Source organism: Apaloderma vittatum, unplaced genomic scaffold, assembly GCF_000703405.1.
Source record: "Apaloderma vittatum isolate BGI_N311 unplaced genomic scaffold, ASM70340v1 scaffold4823, whole genome shotgun sequence".
In the NCBI taxonomy this organism is placed as follows: domain Eukaryota; kingdom Metazoa; phylum Chordata; class Aves; order Trogoniformes; family Trogonidae; genus Apaloderma; species Apaloderma vittatum.
This window is the reverse complement of record NW_009706326.1, coordinates 3,365-26,860: the sequence shown is the minus strand read 5'-3', so window position 1 is coordinate 26,860 and position 23,496 is coordinate 3,365. Positions and strand designations below refer to the sequence as shown.

At 50.8% G+C, this 23,496-nt stretch overlaps 1 protein-coding gene across 3 annotated transcripts in view; it reads right to left on the bottom strand.

Annotated features, from left to right (window-relative positions):
* Window positions 1-18,280: 18,280 nt before the first annotated feature.
* PTP4A3 (protein tyrosine phosphatase type IVA, member 3) overlaps window positions 18,281-23,496 on the bottom strand; it is an 8,295-nt gene continuing 3,079 nt past the window's right edge. The window contains exons 3-5 of one of the 3 annotated variants that reach the window (XM_009865731.1): window positions 20,286-20,416; window positions 19,132-19,206; window positions 18,281-18,457 (exon numbers count right to left, since the gene is read on the bottom strand). In XM_009865731.1, coding sequence (XP_009864033.1) covers window positions 18,340-18,457; window positions 19,132-19,206; window positions 20,286-20,416 — 324 coding nt within the window. In that variant the 3' untranslated portion in view covers window positions 18,281-18,339. The remainder of the gene's footprint in view (window positions 18,458-19,131; window positions 19,207-20,285; window positions 20,417-23,496) is intronic. The other 2 variants (XM_009865733.1, XM_009865732.1) reach the window with 2 other exon arrangements.

Sequence of the window (23,496 nt, the reverse complement as noted above, 5' to 3'; positions counted from 1 at the left end):
GTAACTCTGAGCAGTGGTTACACAGAGTCAAGATCTTTCTGACTCTCACTCCACCCCACCAGCGAGGAGGCTGGGGGTGCACAAGAGGTTGGGGGGACAGCTGACCCCAACTGACTAAAGGGATATTCCAGACCACTCGATGTCATGCTCAGAAGCGAAAAACTGAGGAAAGGATAAGGCAGGGGGAAGGATGCTCAGAGTGACGGCGTTTGTCTTCCCAAGTCACCGCCACACCTGACGGAGCCCTGCTTTCCTGGAGATGGCTGAACACCTGCCCCTGCCCATGGGAGACGGTGAATGAATGCTTTGTTTTGCTTTGCTTGCATGTGCAGCTTTTGCTTTACCTATTAAACTGTCTTCATCTCAGCCCATGAGTTTTTTTCACTTCTACTCTTCTGATTTTCTCCCCTGTCCTGCTGCCAGGGAAGTAAGCGAGCAGCTGTGTGGGGCTGAGCTGCTGGTTGGGGTTAAACCACGACTACAAAATATAAAAGAGTTTGATCTCCTGAGGTCCTCTATGAGCCTCACTCAGTCCCCTGGAGCACTAATCCTCCTAGCCACCTGCTGGGAGAATCCTTCTGCATTTTCACTCACCAAAGGGACATCAGACTTTCTTAGCATTCTTTCCTTACCCTGTGGGTGTGAGAAAGTCTCCTGATTGCCTTGCAGTACTATCAGCACCACAAAAAAGACAAGTCCAAAAAAGTGTGAACCCTTCAACCTCAGAATCCAGGTTAAAAGATTTTCATACAGGTCATTTAGAAATCAAAAACACTACCACAAAAGAAGTACAAACGTGAAAATCACCTAGTCAGCTACTATTTCACCATTTAAGAGAGAACAAAAGGGATGAAGAGCTTTGTGCTGGCCAGCAATGTGACTCAGTGACCCGTAGTTTGGCAGTGACGTGTGTTATCTTTGTTATCCAAAAAATCCAAGGTCCTCAAATTTAGCAAGTTGCACAAGGTTGCCTGTAAGTGCCACGGAGGCCAAGGAGATGTAAGCACACAGCTGAGGGCTTTGCAGAAGCAGAGTCTTAGCCTGTAAATATTTGCTAACTTAGTCCAAGAACACAGGGAACACAAATCTTAGGGATCTAATGACTGGCTGGTGCACCAGTTAAGGCACTTGACCCTTTCTGTTGTTTGACCAAAAAAATAGACTTCAAACGACTATTCAAATATCTGCCCTTCGTTACTCTTTTCCCAGTAATTATTAGCTCAATAAGCAAGCACATCATATGCACAAGGTGTTATTACTCATTACTTTGAGATAGAAAAAAAGCAGAGGAAAAAGCCTCAAGAGCACACAAGTTGTGTAATTAAGGTAAAGGCCAAAAAATTAAAGGTCTTCACTCCTATTTATCTGCCTCACCACGTGGTGAGACCATTTTTTTTCAATGTCAGGCTCCACATAAGTCCTCCATCCTAAAACCGTTGCAGTAAGGAGTCCGCAGCCAACAGGACATTACTGGTCCCAGAGGACACCATACTGGCTGCAGCTGGCATGAGACGTACATGCCGAAGAGCAGGCTATAGAAGTGCTGGGTGTATCCCTGCATGCCTCTGTTACCAACAGAAAAAAATAAAATTGCAATGTGCATTTTGCTCTTGAGAAGGTCTGGGCCAGGTCTGTGGTGCTGGAGCAGCGCAAATCTCACTTTGCTGTTCCTCCCACTCTGAGGGATGGAGCTCTATCACCACTCTCATCTCATGACTTAATGGAGGTTCTCAACAATGACTGTTTGGCCTGATTAACTGGCTTGCAATTAATTCTATTATTTTAAAAGAAATTCATGAAAGATAGCTGCCAGCTTTGCTGATGTACTTGCCATTCATTCAGCCTGCCTTTGGGATAGTCAGGTCTTGTCCAAGTGTTGTAGGTTTTGCTTAGGGACAGCCCACTCTAACAGGAGCTGCAAAGACTCACTCCCAGGTGCTCTGGCTCTTCTTTTATTGCATTTAGCCTTCTATTTTCCCCACTGTTTTCTGGCAGCAAAGATGGTGAGGAGGAAAGAAGGGGAAATGAGTTTGCCTTGTCATGAATTACATCCCTTCTGCCTCCCTCTCTTGACACAATCCAGGGAGTTTGCCTTAGGACCTTGCCCGGGTTGTCTTGCATGGGGAAGCCCTGTGGTCCCTTCCGTGCAGGGTGTGATGGATGCTGCACGATTCCTGAAGAGGGCATTGATGCACCATGCACGACCAGGCTGGGCTAAGGACAGCTGGACGTGCAGCTTTTCCATCCCAGGCATGTGTCCCAGCCATCCCCACTGTGCCAGACATTGCCCAACCAGAGCCAAGTGAAAATTGTGCTCCCCGAAAAACGAGTCAGGCTGCCCTGAAAGAGGAGAATCGATTTACCAGCAGGTCAGTTACCTGACTTCACCGGCTCAGTATCCATACCCTCACCTCCTACATCTTTCTCCAACTAACAGTGATGTTTGTCTCCCCATCTTGCTGAAACACCTTCACAAGCCTCCATCTCTGAGCGAGGTGTCCCTGCACGTAACAGGGCATCACTATGAAGGCACGTCCTTCAGCAACTCCTTTTCTTCCCTCTCCAGCATGTATCCTGCCCTGACCTAAACTCAAACCTGAGGCTTGCATCCTCCAGCACCCCCACACGCTTTTTATTTCCCCTGCGAGGAAGTCTGGTACAATGGGAAACACACCATGAACCAAAGCACAAATGTACAAGATGGTGAAGAAACTCCCCGGTGAGGTGCACACTTTCCTTTCAGGGAGCAGAGCTGAGTCCATTTTCATCTTGGAGGGGGATGAATTCACAGCTCGTCCACCCCAACCAGCAGCAGAGCTGGGCTCAGAGCAATTCATGTAGATCTGCAGAGCAGACATTGTTCTCCATCACCCCCAGGGCTGGCAGTCCCCAAAACCATGCCAGTCCCAGGGATGGTTTATGGTATCCCAAAAACACAAGTCATAGATCAGGGTTGCAAGACACCAAAAAAGGCTTTTCAAACCCAGCAGGGATGCTTTTGGCACAGCAAGCTGCTTTTACACCACACCCTGGCTTTCCTTCCTTGTTTTCCTAAAGAAGCAAGATTTATGTGAATCACCCTGAGTAGTTTCGACCCAAACGATGCTGAGTAGAAGAGCCCTCAAGGAGATTATGTTCCTTCCAGATTTACAAGGGAAAAGCAGCCACCACCCTTGGGGACCATGGCATTGAGGGGACCCTCCCTGTGCTTGGCATGATCTAAGGCAGACCCTTGCCAAAACTATGGGTGAAAAAATGAGCTGAGCTGTGCCTCTCCATCCATGGGAGCCTCTCTACCTTGATGCCTGCCTCTGTCCAGCCACCTCAGCAGCCCAGTAGTGTAAAAAGTATTACCTGAAGCCTGTCCCAAACCATCAGCTCTCCTAGATGGAAATGTGCAGAGGTGGTATTTTGAGTCAGTACACTCCTGCCCTGGCTGAGGAGAGTTGGGACTAGTGTCAAGGGCATGGATATACAGTGAGCAGGAGACATTGGGGTGGGTTGGAAGTAGTCAGTTGTAAGGTGGGACCATGGCTTTGGGCATGAGGTGCCAGCTAGCTGATGGATCAATCTGCAGTCACGAACTGTGCCCTCATGCCATGAAGGAGAGGGCTGGCGGAAATACCGTACAACCTTGTATTTTGCCACTGTCTGTCTCTCAACCTGCTTGGCTTTGTCCCCCACCTCTCGACATACCTGGCCCCTTTTCAGGATCCCGCATGTCACACAAATGTCAGGGCTTACATTGATATGTCCCCCACCTCTTGGTGCTGAGGTCTCCATGCAGCTTCATGCAAGACACACTGGCCTTTAAAGCCCCTCTCAGTCTTCTGTGCTGGGCTAGACCAAGGCTTATGGAGGGATGCAAACTGTGAACCACCACACAGCAGGACCCCAATTTCTGCAAATCCCATCTGCAATTGCAACAGCCTGTTTTGCAGGAGAAGACACAGACTATGAAGTAAACCGTGAGACCAGGTGGTTCTTCACCCAAGCTGTCTACTAAATCAAAGTGGTGTTCAGTGCAGAGTCCCAAGCCAGTTTGACACTGCATATCCACGCTGGACAGCATGGCTGAACCCTTCCATGGCCTAACAGGAGGGACCTCATGACATCTCCTTCCACCGCCAGCAGGACAGGGAGGCCAGGACAACCTCTGCTTCCCAACGGGAGGGCACAAAGCAAATGCCCCATTTGATTAGTCCATCAGATGAGGCTCCATCGAGTTCATTTGCCGTCCGAGGGGTTGGATGGCTTAATGCCACAGGAGATGACAGGACTGGGCAAACCCGGCCCTGTGTGGTGGAAGAAAGAGAATTAAAAGGGCAGGATGCTTGGATTCATCCTGCTGGGTTGTCATCTCCCCCCTGGATTTATCACCCGCTGCTAATTAGAGGCAGCCAGCTCTGTCTAATGTGGAGAAGCCCCAGCTGCTTGCTTGCAGGCAGGGAGGGCATGGCTTGCCACGTCCAGGCGAAGAGCTCTCAGATGCTCAAGCTCAGCTCGTGTCCTCAGGAGTTCACGAGCTGAGCAGGGGAGGGAGTGGTGAGGAAATGTGAAGGGCAGCAAAAGAGAGGCAAGCTCTGCTGGGGCAAGCACAGCCCAGAGGCAAACTTTTCTTCTGGCAGCTGGCACGAGGCATTCACAGGGCCATTATTTTTAGGGGTTTTTTTGGTGGTTTTTTTTTTTCTCGCTTCTGAAGTGGCTCTAATGGGCCCTGGAGGCAAGAGTATTTAAACCTGACATGTCGCCTCTGGTTCTTCCAGAGTGGTGAACCCTGAAAGGCTGCAGATGCTCTGTTCACTGTCCCATCTGCCAGGAACTGCAGATCTCACCCTTTTCACTGAGCCTTCCCCCCTCCCAGGACCCCCTGCCTGGATGGAGGCAGAGGAAACCACCCACGTCAACCTGAGGATCCCCCAATGTCTTCCTCACTCCTGGGGAGACCCAATGACACAGATGAGGCTGCAACAACATGATCCACAGCAGGGTGGGGAGAAATCTCAGATGAGATGCAAGGAGCGGGGAGGACCCGCAGCGCAGTTTAGTTTGGCAGCCCCTCACAGCCAACAAAAGGTCAGGCTGCAGAGGAGCTTGTTTTATTTATTTTTTTTTTATTTCCCTGGCTTTTGTTCAAGGCTGTGTCCTTAAGGATGGGGATTCTCTACCCCGGTGGTAGGATCAGAGCATGGGTGGGTGGCTGTTTTTTCATGCTGGTGGGATTTTTTAGCTAGCAAATGATTTTGCTCAAGTGCAGGCTATGAGAGGAGAAGGTTCGGATGGATGTGAGCTCAGGGTAGAAAGATGGTGGGACTGGGCACCAGGATCTGACTTGGTACCAGATCCAAAACCTGAAGTGCCTTCTCTTTCACACTTAAGTTTCAGGGTTTTCCGGGAGATCAGCATATTAGGAATTCAAGAACATATTGTGGAGGAGGCTGCATGCGTGGAACAAAATACGACCAATCCCTTGCCAGACAGCCCCATGCAGAGCCTGAGATAAGGCAACAGGAGAGTCTGTATGGAAACAGTCAAGCAGGGCTTGACAGTGTGTTCCAGTGATCTCAGCAGATCAGCTGCTCCACCCCTTGATTTTGGGTAGGGTTTGTTGTTTTAGAAATGGTGCTGTTGCCTCCTAAATTTCTCAGGGCAGAGCCAGCTTTGTACAGTTCTTCATGCCACCCAGCCTGATCCCTGCTGTCCTGCAGCCCAAGGGTCAAAGACCACAATGTACTGCTGTCCCACAGAAAGCAGTTTGCAGGGTCACAATGGCAGGGTACGTCTCCAACAGCGTGGAAAAGTGGGCTAAGATCTCAGCCAAGGTATCCTACCAAGCTTCACACAACCACCTCCTCTCCTTGGCCACTGTGCAAGGTCACAGGGACATGCAGTGAGGCCTCATGAGCTTAGGTACTGCCATTATACCTTTCTCACCTAATAACTTCACGATCCAATACGGAAACTGATTCTTGGATGTAGAGCAGCTGTTTCAGGCTCAACCTAAGCACGATTAGAGCTTGGTTTCTCGGAAGATGCAAAGGCTTTGATGCATGGGCCAATATCTTCTCCTGCTCTCTAGTGCCCGAATTAATGTGGTCCTAAGCCTCAGGAGCCTGCTGAGAAACTCAACTGCCTTTGTGGGCCAGACGTGTCTAGAAGTGACATCAGGCTAATAATAACAGGCTGATTGTTAGTAATAACAGTCTGATCTAGAATCTGATTCATGAAAGCATAAAGAACAGAAATATAATAAATGCCAGTTGATGTAGTTTTATGGAAAAAGGGTCTTGTTGTACTAACTTGATCTAATTCTTTTAGATCGTGAGGTTCGTTTGTAAACAAAACTGCATATGCAACATTTTTTGCAATATATTATATTTATACAGCATGGGGGGAAAAAGCACTACACAGCAGTAGAGCATGTGTTAAATGAGCTAAGAGTTGGCTACTTGACAGATCTCAGAAAGTGGTGATCAATGGGAAACTGCGAGTGACTGGACCTGTTTCTTCAGTGGAAAATCCTAGGCCCAAAGCCAGTCAGCCTTCTCCACCAGTGAACTGGAAATAAAGGCAAAATCACTCCCGCAGAAACTAGAAGGGAGGAAAAATGAGGTGGGTGAGGACAGCCAGCCACGGGGACTGGTCAGTCCCTCTTGGGATGAAGCTGTTTCCATGCAGACTTTAGCTCAGCCAGCTGGAAAAAGATCCTGGTGGTGGGCTGGGGGATTGAAGTGTGTGAGGCTCTTCACGACATGATGGATTGTGTAGCAGCAGATCCAGCGACATCTTTTTTGCAGGGCTTTGTGTCTGGTGAATCCACATCCCACGATAGAAACACTCCCAACAGGAGAAGAGCTGACAGGTTGAGTAAGGGGGGCATGTAGGGGAGTGATTTAACTGCTTTAGATGGATTCTGAAACTGAGTACAACATATGGATTTGACTTTAGAGAAGATACTGAATTGTCTAAGCGGGGAACGTGCAGTGTGGGCACAATTCCCCGTGCAGCTATAGACATTTTAACTTGAACAGAAGGAGCTCAAGGGGACAGTTGCAGTGTCAGGAGAAGGTGCATGGCCCAAGGGGAGTATCTCTGGAGTCTCAGTTTTGCACCCTATGAGCTATAAGATACTCTTTTCTTGTCTGGAATCATCACAGGACTACAGTATAATTCAGGCTGGAAGGGACCTTAGAAGGTGTCCTGCTCAGAGCAGGGTCAGCTGTGGGGGTCAGTCGGTTGTTCACGGCTTTGTCCTGAAACCCTTCCAGGATGGAAACTGCAGATACAACAACTTGAGGAGCTACAACCAGGACTCCACTTCCCAGGTGTGTCACTTGGCTGCAGCTGGCGTTGTTACAGACATGTGTCTCTCTGCACTACCTCAGCCTAGCAGATTTGCAACCCAGAAAAAGCCTCAAGATGTTTGGCCCTGGTATTTGGCAGCACGTGGATGAGTTTTCGTGGTAGCTATCTATCACAGCCCTTGTTCTGAGTCCTCAGCATCCATCCACTGAAAGTGAGTGCTTTGAACTGGGCACCCCGAAACCCACGTGGCTATCCTTCTCTGTCACCCACGGCTGCCTGAGCGCTGCAAAACAAGCCCGTGTTGTTCTCCTTAAAGATCAAAACTCATTTAAATGCATTGCTTCTCCCTGTCTCCACCTGATATCCAGACAAGATGCCCTGGCTTAGGTGAGTCAGTCCCTGGCTGCAGTCAGTTATCTCTGCGAGGCGGAGGCAGCTCTTGCGTTGTGCTTCTTTCTCCCAGTGCTGAGCCGTCAGGTCTCTAATCATCTCCCGCCCCCGGTCCTTGGACCAAGCCCCAGCTTGGCCGTGACACGTCGCTGGAGGCTGCCTGGTTGCTGTGGGAGAGCTGCGCAGCCTCCTCTGCTCCGGGAGCCCCAAGGGAGATGTTGCGACAGAAACCAGCACCTGAAGCCAGGGAAGGGCATTTTCCGCAGCCACCGCTTTTGCAGGGAACTCCCTGGCTGCACGGAGGTATCTGGCGGGATGCAAGAGAGACCTTCAGTTGAGGCTTTTTTCCCCTTTTTTATTTTTTGAAGCATATGCTGACAAAGCTCCAGGTGGCTGTTTGGCAGCCGTGCTTTCTCCTCGGCGGCTGACGCCAACAGCCAGTGACTCAGCCCCTCTCCAGGCTCTATGTGAGACTCTTCCCCTCCTTCCACTCAAACATTTGCTCTCTCCAACAGTTAAAACAAATTCTGCCCCGACGTCCTCCCTGGTGAGCAGCTCAGGCAAGGGCAGCACAGCTCCTTGCTGCGGTCACGGCACGGAGAGGTTATTTGCTGAACCCCCTTTACAAACTGCGGGAGTGGTCGTGTAAGTCTGAGCAAAGAGCTTCTCCTTCCCCTCCTTGTTCTGTTTGCAGGGAAAGCTCCCAGGGCAAAACTGCCCCTGGTGCTCGGTGTTACGGTACCTTTGCCAAGTGCTGCCTAATCCCCCGCTTGACTTTTCGGCTACATTCGTTGCAAACATTTTAATTTTCCTACCAACCTAAGCTCTGCCCTACTTTTTCGTACATACGAGCATGGGAGTTTCCAGATACCGTGGTGCAAGCAGTGCAGCACCTCCCACCCTCTTGTGCCTCATGCCCAGACCCACAGGGTCCCACAGATCCTGGGAGGAGATGAGCCCTTGACCCCAGCAGGTTCCCATCCCTGAGCGACCTCTCCCTGATGGTGCACGTCTCTCCGGGCTGGAAGGCCCCTTTCAGACAGCACAATGTCCTCAGATGGAGATGTTGCAAAAGGGCCAATCCCAAGCAGGTTGACAGGAGTGGTGATGAGAGCTGTGCTGTGCCCAAGAAGAGCCAATGCTGGCTGTGACAGCCTGTAGCGGTCCAAAACAAGCAAGGAAAGGTTTCATCATGGCTCAGTGTCTAGCAAACAGGGAGCAAGGCAGCCCTCACAGTATTTTTTATCCAGTCTCATGAACCTGGAGAATGATTGAAGACCCTGAAGACCCTGCAGCCTTTGCCTCCATGGCTCTGCAGAGAGCTGACTTTCTGAGGTGGGTTAGTGACATTGACGGAGTGAGCTCTGTGCCGTCGGTCATCTCCCAAGGCTTTGAGTGTCTTCAGTGCAGGTGTCTCTCTGTGAACTGAGCTTCTGGAGTCCCTCTGTGGTGGTGGAGCTCTGAAAGGAGTGGCCATGCCAGGATGAGATCAGTCCCTCACAGATCTCCAGTACTGACTCTACTCGGTCTCCACTGACTGGAAAGAGAGCCTGGGATGAGACCACGCTCTGAGCACCCACCTTGAGCTGGGTGGATCTCACTGGCTTTGGTGTTGGTGTTGGACTGAAGGCATTGCAATACATAGCTGTGATGGGGCTTGTAGGTACCCACCTCCTCTACTGAGAACAGGCTAAAGGCACTGCAGACCATGGCATGGGTTGGGAGGAGATCTGGGGGCTTGTGAGTGGCCAACTTAGACACTTCCAGAAAACCCCAATTTGATGGACTCCTCCTTCTTTTTAGCGAGGGTAGGAACCCGCACCTGGAGCAGCAACAGCCTAACACAGAGAGTCGGGGTCTGGCCTGCAAAGGGGTGCACGTTTTTGGGTGACGGAGAGCAAGGAGGAATGCAGGCAGGTAGGAGACAGCGTGTACAGGCAGGAGCGCGGGCGGGTGTTTCTCCAGCACACGCGCCCGCGTTCAAAAGTCCCCCTGGCCCTCCTGGTTGGGAGGCGAGGCAGCAATTAGGCTGATTGAAGGCCCAGTTACTTATTGCACAACGGTGGAGGCAGTGCCCTGTGCAGCTGCATGGTTCAAAGCCTGCGAGAAGATAAGGATCTGCCTTGCAGAGCACTTGGAAAGTGCTGGAGCAATCCAAGGACAGCTCTGGCCACACCACCCCATTGCAGCCCTTCCCTCTCCCAAGCAAGCATCTCTCTGAAAATTTTTCCTGAGTCTATAGCAGCATGAGGGGAGTTTCCTCCCCCCTTCCCCACTTACCCCACCCAACCCCTGGTAATTACTCCAGAGCTCACACAATCAGCATCAGCCTTCCTTGCTTAGAGCCTGTTCATGCAAGCTCCTGCTCCTCAGCCTCCATGGAGACCCAAATCTTTGCCTTTCTGCCTTGGTCACGGCAGGCAGAGGTGAAAGCCCAACTGGTTTTGTAAGTGAAGCCTGTTTTTCTGTCTCATGGGTGGTCTCTGCCAGTGCTGAAGCACTGAGCAGGCCACCAATGGGTGTATGTGTGTAGTGTCTTCTCAGGTTAGACTTTTGGGTATCTATCTCACCACTCTTCACAACCACCTGAGAAGAGGTTGTAGCGATGTGGAGGTCAGACTCTTCTCTTGGGTAACAAGTGACAGAACAAGAGAAAATGACCTCAAGTTGCACTAGGGGAGGTTTAGATTCACTATTAGGAAAAATTTCTTCACCAAAAGGGTTGTCAAGTATAGTAAGAGGCTGCCCAGGGAAGTGGTAGAATCACAATCCCTGAAGGTCTTTAAAAGACATGTACATGTGGTGCTTAGGGACATGGTTTAGTGGTGGACATAGCATTGGTAGGTTAACAGTTGGGTTCAATGATCTTAAAGGTATTCTCCAACCTAAATGATTCTATGTTTCTATTCTATGATCTAACCAAGGTTAGGACCACTGAGGTCTTTCCTTTATCTGCTCTTTTCATTGGTCCTGCAGGAACATGGTGCTGCTGGGAACTTTCGTGCTCTGTGAGGTTAAATCAGTCATTGGATCCAAATTCTTGGGGTACAGAGATGGACAAATAGGCCATACAAGCCCTGTTAATCACTGAGACTAATACTGAACCATCTGGTAGCGGAAGTGTAAGGAAACGTGATAACGGTCCTGAATTTGAAGCAGTATCATCAGTGTCCACCCAGCAGCCTTGAAGCAGCTTCCCATGCAGCATCGCCCTGGCCCATGCCCCTCTACCTTAACTTGAGCCTCAGCTGGTTGAATGTTTTCCTCTGTTAGAGCTTTGCTATGGACAACACTCACTGGAGAGGGTCAAAAGCTCCTCAAAATCTGCTGGCTCCATTAAGCCCAAGAGCCCACGTCTTCAGCAGCCTGGCTGGTATGTTGTAGTGTCTGGTTCCTCCAGGAGTCCCAGCTATGGAGCAGGACTGAGGGGTTTGGAGTTGGAACTGGATGGTGAGAATGGGTAAGTAAAACCCATCTCACATCTTCCAAATCAGATCTCCTTTCCTAGCAATCCCTTCTTGCAGAAAACATTGAGTCCAGGTCAATTCAGCCTTCCCCCTCTCCAAGGCAAGAGGAGATACTTTCCCATAGACGACATGTGCCAGTTCCTGAAGAAATGCTGAGATACTGGTCATGCTTCAAAGTGTCCCGTGTCCTGCCCAGGTGAGTTGCCTTCATAGTTTTAGCTTGCTCAGTTGATTCTGAGCCTGAAAAAGAGCTAGGCTGGACCACAGCTGACCACAAAGCATTAGGGATAAAAATCACATTATAGAATGCATCCTCCCATCCTGATCTTGGATGGGACAAAGCATATATCCTGCTCTTAGAAGTCCTCCAAGGGCTTGAACACCACGTCCTCCCTCCAAAAGTCCATTCTGCCAACAGAAAGTCTACCCTAATATTCAGCTCAGCTCCTCCTTGCTGGTGTGCTGACCAATCCACTCTGTCCACCTTCCTGAGTAGACTGAGGTCAACAAGTCTTGTGTTGCTCAACTGGGAGATGCTGCCCCAGGACCTCGGCTGCTTTCCACCTGGTAGATTTAACTCTAAAGCTAATCTATAATAGGAGAAGCGCCAAGGGAGGGAGAAGCAGCTATCAGATCTCCAGCTGCAAGACCTCCCTAACCCTGTCAAGTGTGTTTGTGTTTTGATGCATATTTAGGAGCTGGTTCCTCCCATTGCTTCTTCATGCCAGAGCCCAGAGAGGCTGGTCACAGTGGATCCAGGGATTTAATGTGTTTCTGGTACAACGGCTGCCCATTGCACAGGTGACCTCAAATGGTCAGGCTCTTGCATGCTAGGGTTTATTAGCCATGGCCCTTTTAAGGGCCCAACAGGGACACTTGGGCAGCTCATCCAACAGCACCCTACAGCCTTGCTATGGGGTCAGCTCTGCCCATGTGGGCTAAAAGGCATTTCCAAGCCTTAAGTCTTTCATCCAACTACATTGGTTGAGACATGATAGACGCAGGATCGGGGTGCTTAAGCCAATTATATGATGATGGGGTGGGTACTTAAAAACCATGACACATATTAGTAAGTGAACAACACAATTAGCTCACTTAGCCAAGGCAAGTCCGCTGCTGCAGACCAGTCAGCAGGCCCTCACAGAATCACAAAATTGTTGGAATTGGAAGGGACCTCTAGAGATCATCTAGTCCAACCCTTCTGCTAAAGCAGGACTGCCTAGAGCACATCACACAGGATGGCATCCAGGTGGGTTTTGAAAGTCTCCAGAGACAGAGATTCTACGACCTCCCTGGGCAGCCTGTGCCAGTGCTCTGCCATCCTCACAGCAAAGTTCTTCCTCATATTTAAATGAAACTCTCCGTGTTCCAGCTCGTGCCTGTTGCCCCTTGTCCTGGCATTGGGCACTACCGAAAAGAGTCCGGCTCCATCCTCCCCATCCATACCCACCCTTTAGATATTTATAGACATTGATAAGGTCTGCTCTCAGCTTTCTCTTCTCCAGGCTAAATAGTCCCAGCTCTCTCAACCTTTCCTCATAAGAGAGATGCTCCAGCCTACCAATCATCTTCATCGCCCTCTGCTAGACTCTCTCCAGCAGTTCCCTGTCTCTCTTGAGCTGAGGGGCCCAGAACTGGACACAATATTCCAGATGTGGCCTCACCAGGGCAGAGCAGAGGGGGAGGATGACTTCCCTTGACCTACTGGCCACACTCTTCTTTACGCACCCCAGGATACCATTGGACCTCTTGGCAATGAGGACACGCTGCTGGCTCATAGTTAAGCTACTGTCTACCAGGACTCCAAGATCCTCCTCTGGAGAAGAGCTCTCCTGAACTGGAAGTAAACACTGTGATGGTTGGACTCCCTCTGGCAAGGTGCTGGCTCCTGACCCTGCTGTGACATGGTGGCTATGCCGTTGTCCTGCTGGAAGTGAGGACCGCCTGGCCTGGCAATCACCACTGAAGATCTGCGTGATGTTTTGCTAAGGAAAGGCTGGAGGTGGAACATGTGGTCACTGTGCTGAATGGAACAGAGAGCAGCCCCTGGACAAAAGGTCTTGATGTGAACCCTTGGAGCTCTGGGTGCAACCCCAGCACCTGCCTCAGCACTGGGCAAATCCCTTCTCTCTGCTCAGGGCTCCACTTTTATCTAATCTGGCTGCAGCCAGGTCGTCTAATTCCAGTAGGTCCAACCCTTTCCCAGCTACCTTTGGTGCCTCTTCCAGGAGATCTCAGAAAAAGAGAATGGGACGAGAGGGAAAAAATAACCCAGGGAATGGCGGGAACATGTGAGATGGGACAGGAGTGGGTTGAGGTTTCCAGCCAAGGGGAGGCAGCAGGACCTGATCCCCCTGCCCATGCACCCCCCGCCCCCATCCCTTTCGCTGGAGTTTGGCTCTGCCTTTGCCCCCCACATCTTCGTAACTCCCCCATTAGCAGCACTGCAGCACACAGCGATGTACAAAACAGTGAACGCTTTTTATTTCGCTGCTGGAGTGTAACCACCATAATTTCATAAAACTCAAAAAAAAAAAGTGATTACTAAAAGGCATACATTTTTTTTTCTTTTTACACAAGACGCAAGTAAACAGACAATTTTCTTTTTTAAAAAGGTTATAAAGTGTCAAGATCCTATATCTCATCTGCATATTCAAAGTGATGCCGTCCGATACAAAAAGCATTGGGTATAATAATTTAGCTATGGCTCAGACCCAAAAGAAAAAAAAAACAACAAACCAACAAACAAAAAAAAATTCATCTGGGCTTAATCTACATTCTACTACAATTGCCCACGGAGTTAAAAAGGAAAATACGCAGTTCTTTGTTGCACAGAAAGAAACAGCAGGGAAGTCGGGAGTTCAATGGGAGATCATCGGCTAAAGGGAAATTCCCCCCTTGCCCGGGAATGTCTGCTAGAGCCTGCGAGCGGGACCACAGCCGACCCCTGATCCTCCCCTCCCCTCTGCGTGAAGAAACCAGCCCCATTTTTCACCCGCCAGACAGTATCCCATCCAAATCCACCCGAAAAATCTGCACCTACCCAGCCCGCTGGAAGCAAGGAAGATGTTAAGACCCTGGAAACTGCGTGGAAGTCACGAATCTCCCTCTGTGCTTTCCCACTGGGACTAATGAAAACCAAACAAACCCAATGAAAATAATTAAAAAAAAAAAAAAAAGAGAGACAGAGAAAAAAACCCGACTCTATTGTAGATAGAGCAAGACTCTTTGCTTCCTCAGGAAATCTGTTACTCATAAGCCTCCTCAACTGAAGCTCTCAGCCCAAGCCCCACAGTGCCAGCTTTACTGCAAGACTCAGAAGAATATGAATTTCCAAATGCAAAGCCTGCAAACACACATCACCCGGCCTTTCTTAAATAAAGAGTTGGTCATTTGCGACACTGCCTTGCCTTCTTCCCCACCGCCGTCCTCACGACACACTCCATCCAACCAGCAGACACGGGGGACAGAAGGGACACATGAGCCTCTTAACCGAAATGCAGACAAGGGCTCAGGTGTGCCACCAGTGAGAGGATGCAACTACAAATTCCTCCTCAGATTTATTCCCCCATGTGAGGTTCAGCCGTGACGGATTCCTGGGCAAGGCCTACAAGCTCTTGGTGTGGTGGTTTAGGGCACCTCTGCTTAGTGACCCCTTGGGTCTCCAAAACTCTTGTTACCAGCTTGGAGCCTTGTCCCTGCAAAACTATGGAGAGATGGTGGGTTTCCATGGAGGGGATGAGGGAGGTGGATAGAGGTGAGAAGGGATAAAGCCCAGTTTATGTCTTTGCAAAAAAGGACAGGATAAGGTGGTCGGTTTGTAGCCAATGCCACGGAGGTGTCTGTTCCCTGTTATGTCTGCCAAGACCTAATGGAGACAACTGGGCCAGTAACGGAATTGGAAAATACATCAGATTTTTAAGGCTGTGCTTTCAACATCTAAAGCATCTGAGGTGCAATGGGGGCTAGTGTACAAGGTGAGACCCCCAAACCAGCCCAAACCATAAGCTCTTGGCTGCTTAGACCTCTCTAGTGCTATGTGTCTACTGAGCTCCTACTTTCCCCCTTCCCCAACTGTCCCAAATTTTTGTGGGAACTGGGGTCTTTTCTGAGGTTTTTAATCCAAAACCTGGCTGGAAGACCCCTCAGTTTCCCCAGCTTGTGATGTTTCTGTAATCTACTTTAGGCCAAAACATCTAGGAGCTGGTACCTTGGAGGTAGGAGCCCAATTCCATACTGAAACAAATCTCAAATATTTGGCAGCCCAACCCAGAGAAACCTTGGAGTGGGTTCACGCCCTCCGTGCAAGGATGGCAGCTCCTCAGCTGCCAAAGCATCCCGTCCATGGGAGTTGACACCAAGTTCCAGGACAGAGGGAGATACCCATTGAAAAAAGTAAAAGAATAAACTTAGGACAATTAAATCCTAGAATCATAGAATCATCAGGGTTGGAAAGGACCTTAACAATCAGCATGACTGGCTAGTTTTTGTTTGTTTTTTTTTCTTGCAGTGACTCATAAAACTGAAGAGTATCAAGACGTTGCTCTGCCAGCCAGAGGTGCTCAGGATTTGACCACATAGGTTGTACCAAGTCAAGGACTGCTCTTACACTAGAAGTTCCTTGTTTTTAAGGTGGTTGGGTTGATGCTACATGAAGTGGAAGAGCACTGCAAAGCCTGTCCCCCTTGTGTCCCCCACCAACCAAGCCCACCAAAGTGAGATTTGAGTGTACTCTCATCAGAGCTCAGCACTGAAAACTTCCACCATCGAATCCCGCATGGAGGAGATTCTGTGAGACGAAGACTTCCTGTGGCCAAGGGAGGGTAATTCAAGCCCCACTGTCCCCATCCTGACCCCAACTCAGGAGCATCATGGCTGAAGCCCTGGACTTGCTTGCCTTGGGCAACCTGCCATGCGATGCTCCCACCAGCATAGGTGTGGAAAAGCATTTCTCCTCCTCTTGCCAGGGCAAAAACATCTCCAAGTCTGCAAAGCTCTGCTTCCCACCTATCCTAAACTCTTCACTAACCGTGGCACAGCCTGTTGTGACCGGGAAGCACGTGGGATCGTGAGGTCTCCTGGCAAAGAGAGATTGAGGTTGTTGCTGTCACAACGCCACCACCTCCTACTGCCCCTGGGGGTGTTTATCTGGGCAGGATGGATGGTGACCCACTCAAAAGGAATGCTCTAATACAAGGATCAGGACTTTTTATCGGCCCAGTTTCTCATCTTTCCAACCAATGCAGACCCTTTGACTGTCGCTGCCTTCCCCACGAGACATAGGAATCAACAGACTGGAATGGAGCAGGAGAAACTCAAGGGATGGAAGGCTGTCCCACAACGTGGAGGCTTGGATAGGCTCAAGGTGTGTGATGTGACAGCTCTGAGGCCAGGCATTAAAGGTCCCCACCTCACCCAGCACCGCAGCCTGTCCCATGGGATGGCCATCCTTGCCCTCCGAACTCCTTCTCTGCCCACGGCTGGTGGCACAAAGCCATCCTCTACCCTTCTGCAGGTACTGGAGGTGTCTGCTAAGCCTTCCTCACCACTTATCCCAAGAGATGAACCCTCTGAAGCAAATGTCTCTGGATAGTCTATTTTTTGGAAGGCACACAAACCTTTGGAGATACCCAACACAGGGCACTGAAGGCATCTCAAGTTCGGCAGCCTAAAACCACAAGATGCTGGATGAACAGCCCTCCTTGCCCCAACAACTGCGATCCTCTGCAGCTGTGAGGGTGAGCAGCAGCGATAACCCAGAAGATACCTGGAGCATCCTTGGGCCACATGTATGCCCTGGTGACAGTGGATGGTAGCCAGCTGTGACCCAGTGCCGGGAGGTCTGGGGGGAGCCACGGGTCACCTCCCAGGCTCTGCTGGGCAGTGATGGGAGAAAGAAAGGCCAGAGGACGTGCGGAAGACAGGTTTGGGGTTTTTTTTACTTTTTTTTTCCTTTAATTAGCAAATTTCTTTTTATCCTCGTCAAAAGAAAAGAAAAAACACCCCCATGCCCGCTGCGTGCCCACTGCTCCAGCTGCTGCAAGTGTTCAAAGGCAAAGTTGGAAGATGTTTAACATCCCGGCTCAGGGGCAGCTCTAAGTCCACCCCACCAGGGCACGCACCAGGGCAGGGTTCAGGGTGCCGGGCGCCCGCGTTACAGATGTGGGAAAGGCAGGTGCAAAATTTGGTGACGTGCTCTTGCCAGGAGCACCCAAAATCCCCCAGGAAAGCTACAGCCCAGGTCTAGGTGGAGGACACGGATGCACCCAGTGATGCACACTGCATTGCCGGGGCGTCGTGGCCGAAATTAGGGTTTGCGCCATGGCTCAGTGATGGGGACACGCCAGGGCAGAACACACTGCTCTGTGCACTGGATTTGGAAGCTATAAATAAGAGCACTCCCCACTTTAGAGGAACCAGTGCTGACCCTGCACCCCCTCAAAGCCCTGCCAGGGACCTTGAGTTTCCCAGCGCCCCCGAGCAAGCCCTCATCGAGCCCCTTTGGCAGCATCCTGGCTGGCATCGAGGCAACAAGGAGATGGTGAAGTGGCAGAGGGGCCAGAAGAAAAGGAATGGTGCTGGGGGAGACTTAGCCCTTCCCACGGCCCCAGGGTCAGCATCAAGCTACGAGCTCCCTTCACCTCTGCCTGCTGTTGACACCTTCCCCTCAAGGCCACTGCGCCATCCCCACCTCCACCCCTCCTGCTGCAGCCCTTATTTAGAAGGAAGAGGTGGGAAAGGGTTTTTCTGGGGGTGCTCCGTCCCTCCTACTCCCCATCACCTCCTCAGCTGGCACAGCCCTGCCTGCACCACCCCAAACCAAGTGCCCTTTGGCCACCCCTCTCAGTGCAACAGAGGGGAAAGGGAGGAGGAGGAAGGTGAGGAGAAGAATCGTGAGCTCATTGCCTGCTAATGCTGAGAGTCAAAGGGCCACTCTGCCTTCCCTCCTCAGGGCTGTAGCTGGAGAGAGCAGCCTTTTATTGGAGGGTCCAGCAAGGCGACCATGCTGTGGGTGCTGGAACACGTTGCTGGTGCTCCACGTCCCCCCAGCCCTGGCAATGGGACGGGGCGGGAGGCATGTGGGGTGCACGGGGCTGGGCGAGGAAGTGAGGGGATTGGGAGGCGTGCGAGTGCCCGGGTGGCTGTGTGCACGGATTTTGGCAAGAGGTCATTGAGGTTACATGATGCAGCATTTGTTCTTGTGGTTATGAGGGTCCTTAAATCGGAGTCTCTGCTTTGGTCGGTATTTTTCCAAGTACGTCAGCTGCTTGCTGTTGATGGCTCCTCTACGCTTCCTGCAGGGACAGAGAAGGGCCAGCACAGTCAGTGGTGTGGCAGAAACCCCAAACCCACCCCTGTCAGGATGCTGAACCCCTGTGCCTGGAGCAGGAAGGGATTTTAAAGGCTGCAGCTGTTAGCATCCTTTGGGAACAGGGATGGGCACTGATTCCAGCAGCTTTCCTCATTCATCCATCCTCTGAGTCTTAGGACATGGGGGAGTCAAAAAGAATCACAGAATCATAGAACTGCCAGGGTTGGAAGGGACCTTAAAGACCATCTAGTTCCAACTCCTCTGCTATGGGCAGGGACATCCCCCACTAGATCAGGCTGCCCAGAGCCCCATCCAGCCTGGCCTTAAAAACTTGCAGGGATGGGGCTTCCACTCCCTCTCTGGGCAGCCTGTACCAGGGTTTAACCACCCTCATGGGGAAGAACTTCTTCCTAAAGAAAAGCATGGGAGGCTGCTCTAAGTGGAGTGCCTGCCAAAGGCCCCCCAGGGATGCTCCCGGACGCCGCTGCAGCCCTGATGCGAAGGCACGGGGCGCTCACTGCCAGCACCTCCCTTTTCCTCCCCCAAAGGAGAGAAAAGCAACACCAGCACCCTGAAAAAACCCTGGGACATGCCAGATCTTAGTTCCTTGGAGAGGGGCTGCTTTCTCCCCCAACACTGCAACGCCGCTTGACTTACTGTCGGATGAACTGGATGGCGTCCTCGTACTTCATCCCGCTCTCGATCAAGGCCAGCGCGACGAGGACAGGAGCGCTGAAAGGCAACAGCAGTGGTGGTCACGTCCCAGCCACATGCCTCAGAGGCTGACAACCCATCCCAGTGGCACCTTGGGCAATCACCAGTGTTGGCTTTTAGTTGGAATCACAAAATTTGTTTAGGTTGGAAAAGACTTTTAAGATCATCAAGTCCAACCGTTAACCTAACGCTGCTACATCCACCACTAAATCATGTTCCTGCGCACCCCATCTTCACCTCCAGGGATGGTGACTCCACCACTTCCTTGGGCAGCCTGCTCCAGTGCTTGACAACCCTTTTCGGTGACGAAATTTTTTCTAATATCTCACCTAAACCTCCCCTGGTGCAACTTAAGACCATTTCCTCTTGTCCTATCACTTGCTACATGGGAGAAGAGACCGACCCCCACCTTGCTACAGCCTCCTTTCAGGGAGTTGGAGAGAGCAATAAGGTCTCCCCTTAGCCTCCTTTTCTCCAGACTAAACAATCCCAGTTCCCTCGGCTGCTCCTCATCTGACTTGTTCTCGAGACCTTTCACCAGCTCGTTGTTGTTCTTTGGACACGTTCCAGCACCTCAGTGTCTTTCTTGTAGTGAGGGGCCCAAAACTAAACATGGTATTCGAAGTATAGGAGTAATTTCTTGCCATTTGTAATTTCTTGTCATCTGGCTGCAAGTGCTGCCCAAGGAACAGCTGATTTTGGGGATAAAACCTCCCAGGAGGGGCTAGCAGCTGATTGCTGCTCTCCTAATGAGCATGAGGACTTTGGAGGAAAATCTGTGGGTAAAAGTGGATGTAAATACAGATGCAAAACCTGAACAGTGGTGGGGAGGGGGGAAGCAGGGAAATGCAGCAGCTCTCAAAAAGCATCAGCTCCCGGTTGTAGAGGGAAACATTTTGCAGGATTTGGCCATAAGAAGTGCAAGAACCTCAGGCAGCAGACCTGCCCCCCCATCAACACCTATTCCCACTCAGGTTTTCCTGCATGGAAAAACCCTGCTCAAAGACAGACTTGGGAAGGAAGGAGGAGTGGGCATGGTTTTCCTTCTCCTCTCTTCACAGGTAGGGTGGCAGCCGGGGTGCCAGGCTCCAACTCACCGCCCCAGGCCGGCCACGCAGTGCACGGCCACGCAGCAGCCAGGGTCTTCGCAGAACTTGGTCTTCAACAAGTTGAGCCAATCTTCCACTATCTTGCTGGGAGGAGGCGCTCCATCATCGAATGGCCAATCCTGCAAGGCAGGGGAAAAGTCAGAAGGAGGGAGGAAACATTGTCAAACCCTGAGGGAAAAACTCAGGGGGCTGCTTTTGACTCAGGGCGATGCTGTCTGGGATCTCAGCAGTGGGGAGGTGGGTGTACGTGCCAGGAATCAGGTTTGCAGAGCAGCTCTGTGGGGATGTAATAGGTTTTGTGGCACCATCCGTCATCCAAGAATCCCCGGCTGCTTTGGCTTGGGGGTTGCAGCCACACGAGTCTAGGTCTGGGGTCCTCCCACCTCCTATGGACAGGTTCAGCCTTCAGGAACACCTACCATGGTCCCCATGTCCTCCTGCCTCTGCAAACCAGGGTGGCCAACGCCTGCCCCCTCTCCATTCTGAGCTTTGGGGTGAAGCAAACCCCATCTGTCCAACCTCACACCAGCTCCTGACCAAATTCATCTCTCGAGAGATGTAAAAAGTTTGTAGAAAGTCTGAGCAACAGTAGCTTGGCAATGGCTGAAATCTCAGGGCCTGAGGTGGTGCTGAAATTCAACTTGCTGCAACACGTGGAGGGGAAGGGGAACACACAAGATCCGAAAAGATGCTCTGGGACCTGCTAACAAGGCCCTAAAGAGAGCTGAAGGGAAGGAGGGAGACCCCTCCACATGGGGCCACTTTAACAGCATCCTTCAGAAAAGGCTCTTAAGGAACCGAGAAAACCCAACTCATCTTCTGAGCATCATCCTCAGGCTGCAGGGACCCAACACTGGAGCTCGGTGATGAATTGGGTAAAACGGGTGCTGCATTAAGCACCCGCAAGATGTGGGAAAATGTCCCCCCTGCAGTGCCTGTGACCGCTGCAGTGTTTTGGGGAAAGGATGGTCTCTCCCCATGGGCGCTGGCAGCCAGTCGAGGCTGCACAATGTCTCCCAAAGTAAGGATTTCTCTCCCAAAATGTATTTGGCAGGAGGAGCGAGGCTACTGATTGCACAGCAGTAGGAGAGAGGGACCAGCAGGGGAGCACCGCTTGGAGGGAAGCAGGGGGTAATCCTCATGCCTGAGGAGTGAGTCACTGAGCTGCTGTGCTGGAGTCATCCTTGATGTAATATGGCATAAGAAGCTGCTGAGCTTCACTTCAGTATTTGAACAGGTAACGTGATTTCACCTGGGTTTAAGGTTATCCTAATCCTTGAGCCAGCCCACCCTGCACAGCCTGTTCTTTGTCCTGTGAGACCATTCCCTCCCTGCAGCGCCCCGAGGAACCGCTACAGCCATGAGTGCAGGTCACCGGGCATGACCGCCTTCCCACCAACTCACTGAATCATGGTTTGAGGTGGAAAGGACCTTCAAATACCATCCAGTCCATCATCCCCCCACCATGGGTGTTGTGCCATGTCACTAGACCAGGTTGCTCAAAGCCCCATTCGACCTGACCTTCCAGGGACAGTGCTTCCACTTCTTTGGGCAATTCGTTCCCGTGTCTTGCCACCCTCACAGAAAATAATTTCTAATATCTAATCTAAATCTACCTTCTTTCGGATTGGAACCATTGCCCCTTGTCTTGTCGCTATGGGCCCACCCATCACCCACCCTGTATTGATACTGAGAGTTGCCCTGACCTTGCACTTGGACTTGCTGAACTTCATGAGGTTTGCAGGGGTCCACTTCTTGAGCTTGTCCAGGTCCCTCTGGACAATATCCCGTCCCTCAAGGGAATCAACAGCACTACTCAGCTCAGTGTTATCTGCAAACTTGCTGAGGGTGCACTCAATCCCACTATCTACACCCCTGAAGAAGATATCAAACACTACTGTACATCCAATACATTCACGTGGCACCGTAAACTCTCCAACAATTAAACCTGCACACTGTTGGTTCTCTGGCAGGATTTCTGCCGACTTGCTGGAAGAGCTGCCAAGGCAGATGTCCATGGCACGGCACACCCACATCTGGCACCGACTTTAGAGATTGGTGGGGATCCCCAGAGTCACAGGAAGGAGCCAAAAGCAGAGGAGGTGTCCAAACCACCCAGAGAACATGTCAAGGTCAGCATCACCATATGGGTGGGCACCATGCTGCCAGCACCCAGGTACATCACACTGGAATCAAGCCTCGACTAGCTTGTGCCTATTTCTCAAAGAAAGGCATAGGATATATAGTTGACAGCTACAGGTATATTTGATATAGATATATAAATAGATATATTTGGCCCAGAAGGCCAACCATATCCTGGGATGCATCCAGAGGAGTGTGGCCAGCAGGGCAAGAGAGGGGATTCTCCCCCTTTACTCTGCTCTTGTGAGACCCCACCTCAAATACTGCGTCCAGTTCTGGTGTCTCCACCATAAGAGGGACATAGATCTGTTGGAACAAGTCCAGAGGAAGCCACAAAGATGATCCAGGGGCTGGAGCACCTCTGCTGCGAGGATAGGCTGAAGGAGCTGGGATTGTTCAACCTGGAGAAGGGGAGACTCCGGGGGGACCTTATCACTGCCTGCAGTGCCTGAAGGGACCTACAGGAAGGCTGGGGAGGGACTTTTGACAAGAGTGTCCAGTGACAGGACAAGGGGAAATGGATTTAAAGTGAAGGAGAACTAGTTTAGATTGGATTTTAGGAAGAAATTCTTCAGTCTGAAGGTGACAAGACTCTGGACTAGATTGCCCAGAGAGGTTGTGGCTGCCCCCTCCCTGGAGCTGTTCAAGGCCAGCTTGGATGAAGCCTTGAGCAATCTGAGCTGGTTAAGGGCATCCCTGCCCATGGCCAGAGGGTTGGATTAGGTGATCTCTAAGGTCCCTTTCAACCTAAGACATTCTATAATTCTATGATATACGTGTATATTCAGAGATACATCTTTATCTGCATAGATACGTCTATCCACAGATACACAGGATACAGCCACCTCTCTGTAGCTCTCTCTCTCTCCACCTTCTATAGTTTGTATAGTTATAGAAACTTATATTTTAGAAGTTATATAGTTTCTATATAGTGTCTTATATCATTTCCATATCTAGGATATTGGTATCTTCCTATATAAAACACATCCTAGATACAGATAGTTCTCTATGTAGAAAGGTCTGTATATCCCAGATACAGGAACTCAGACTGCAGGAC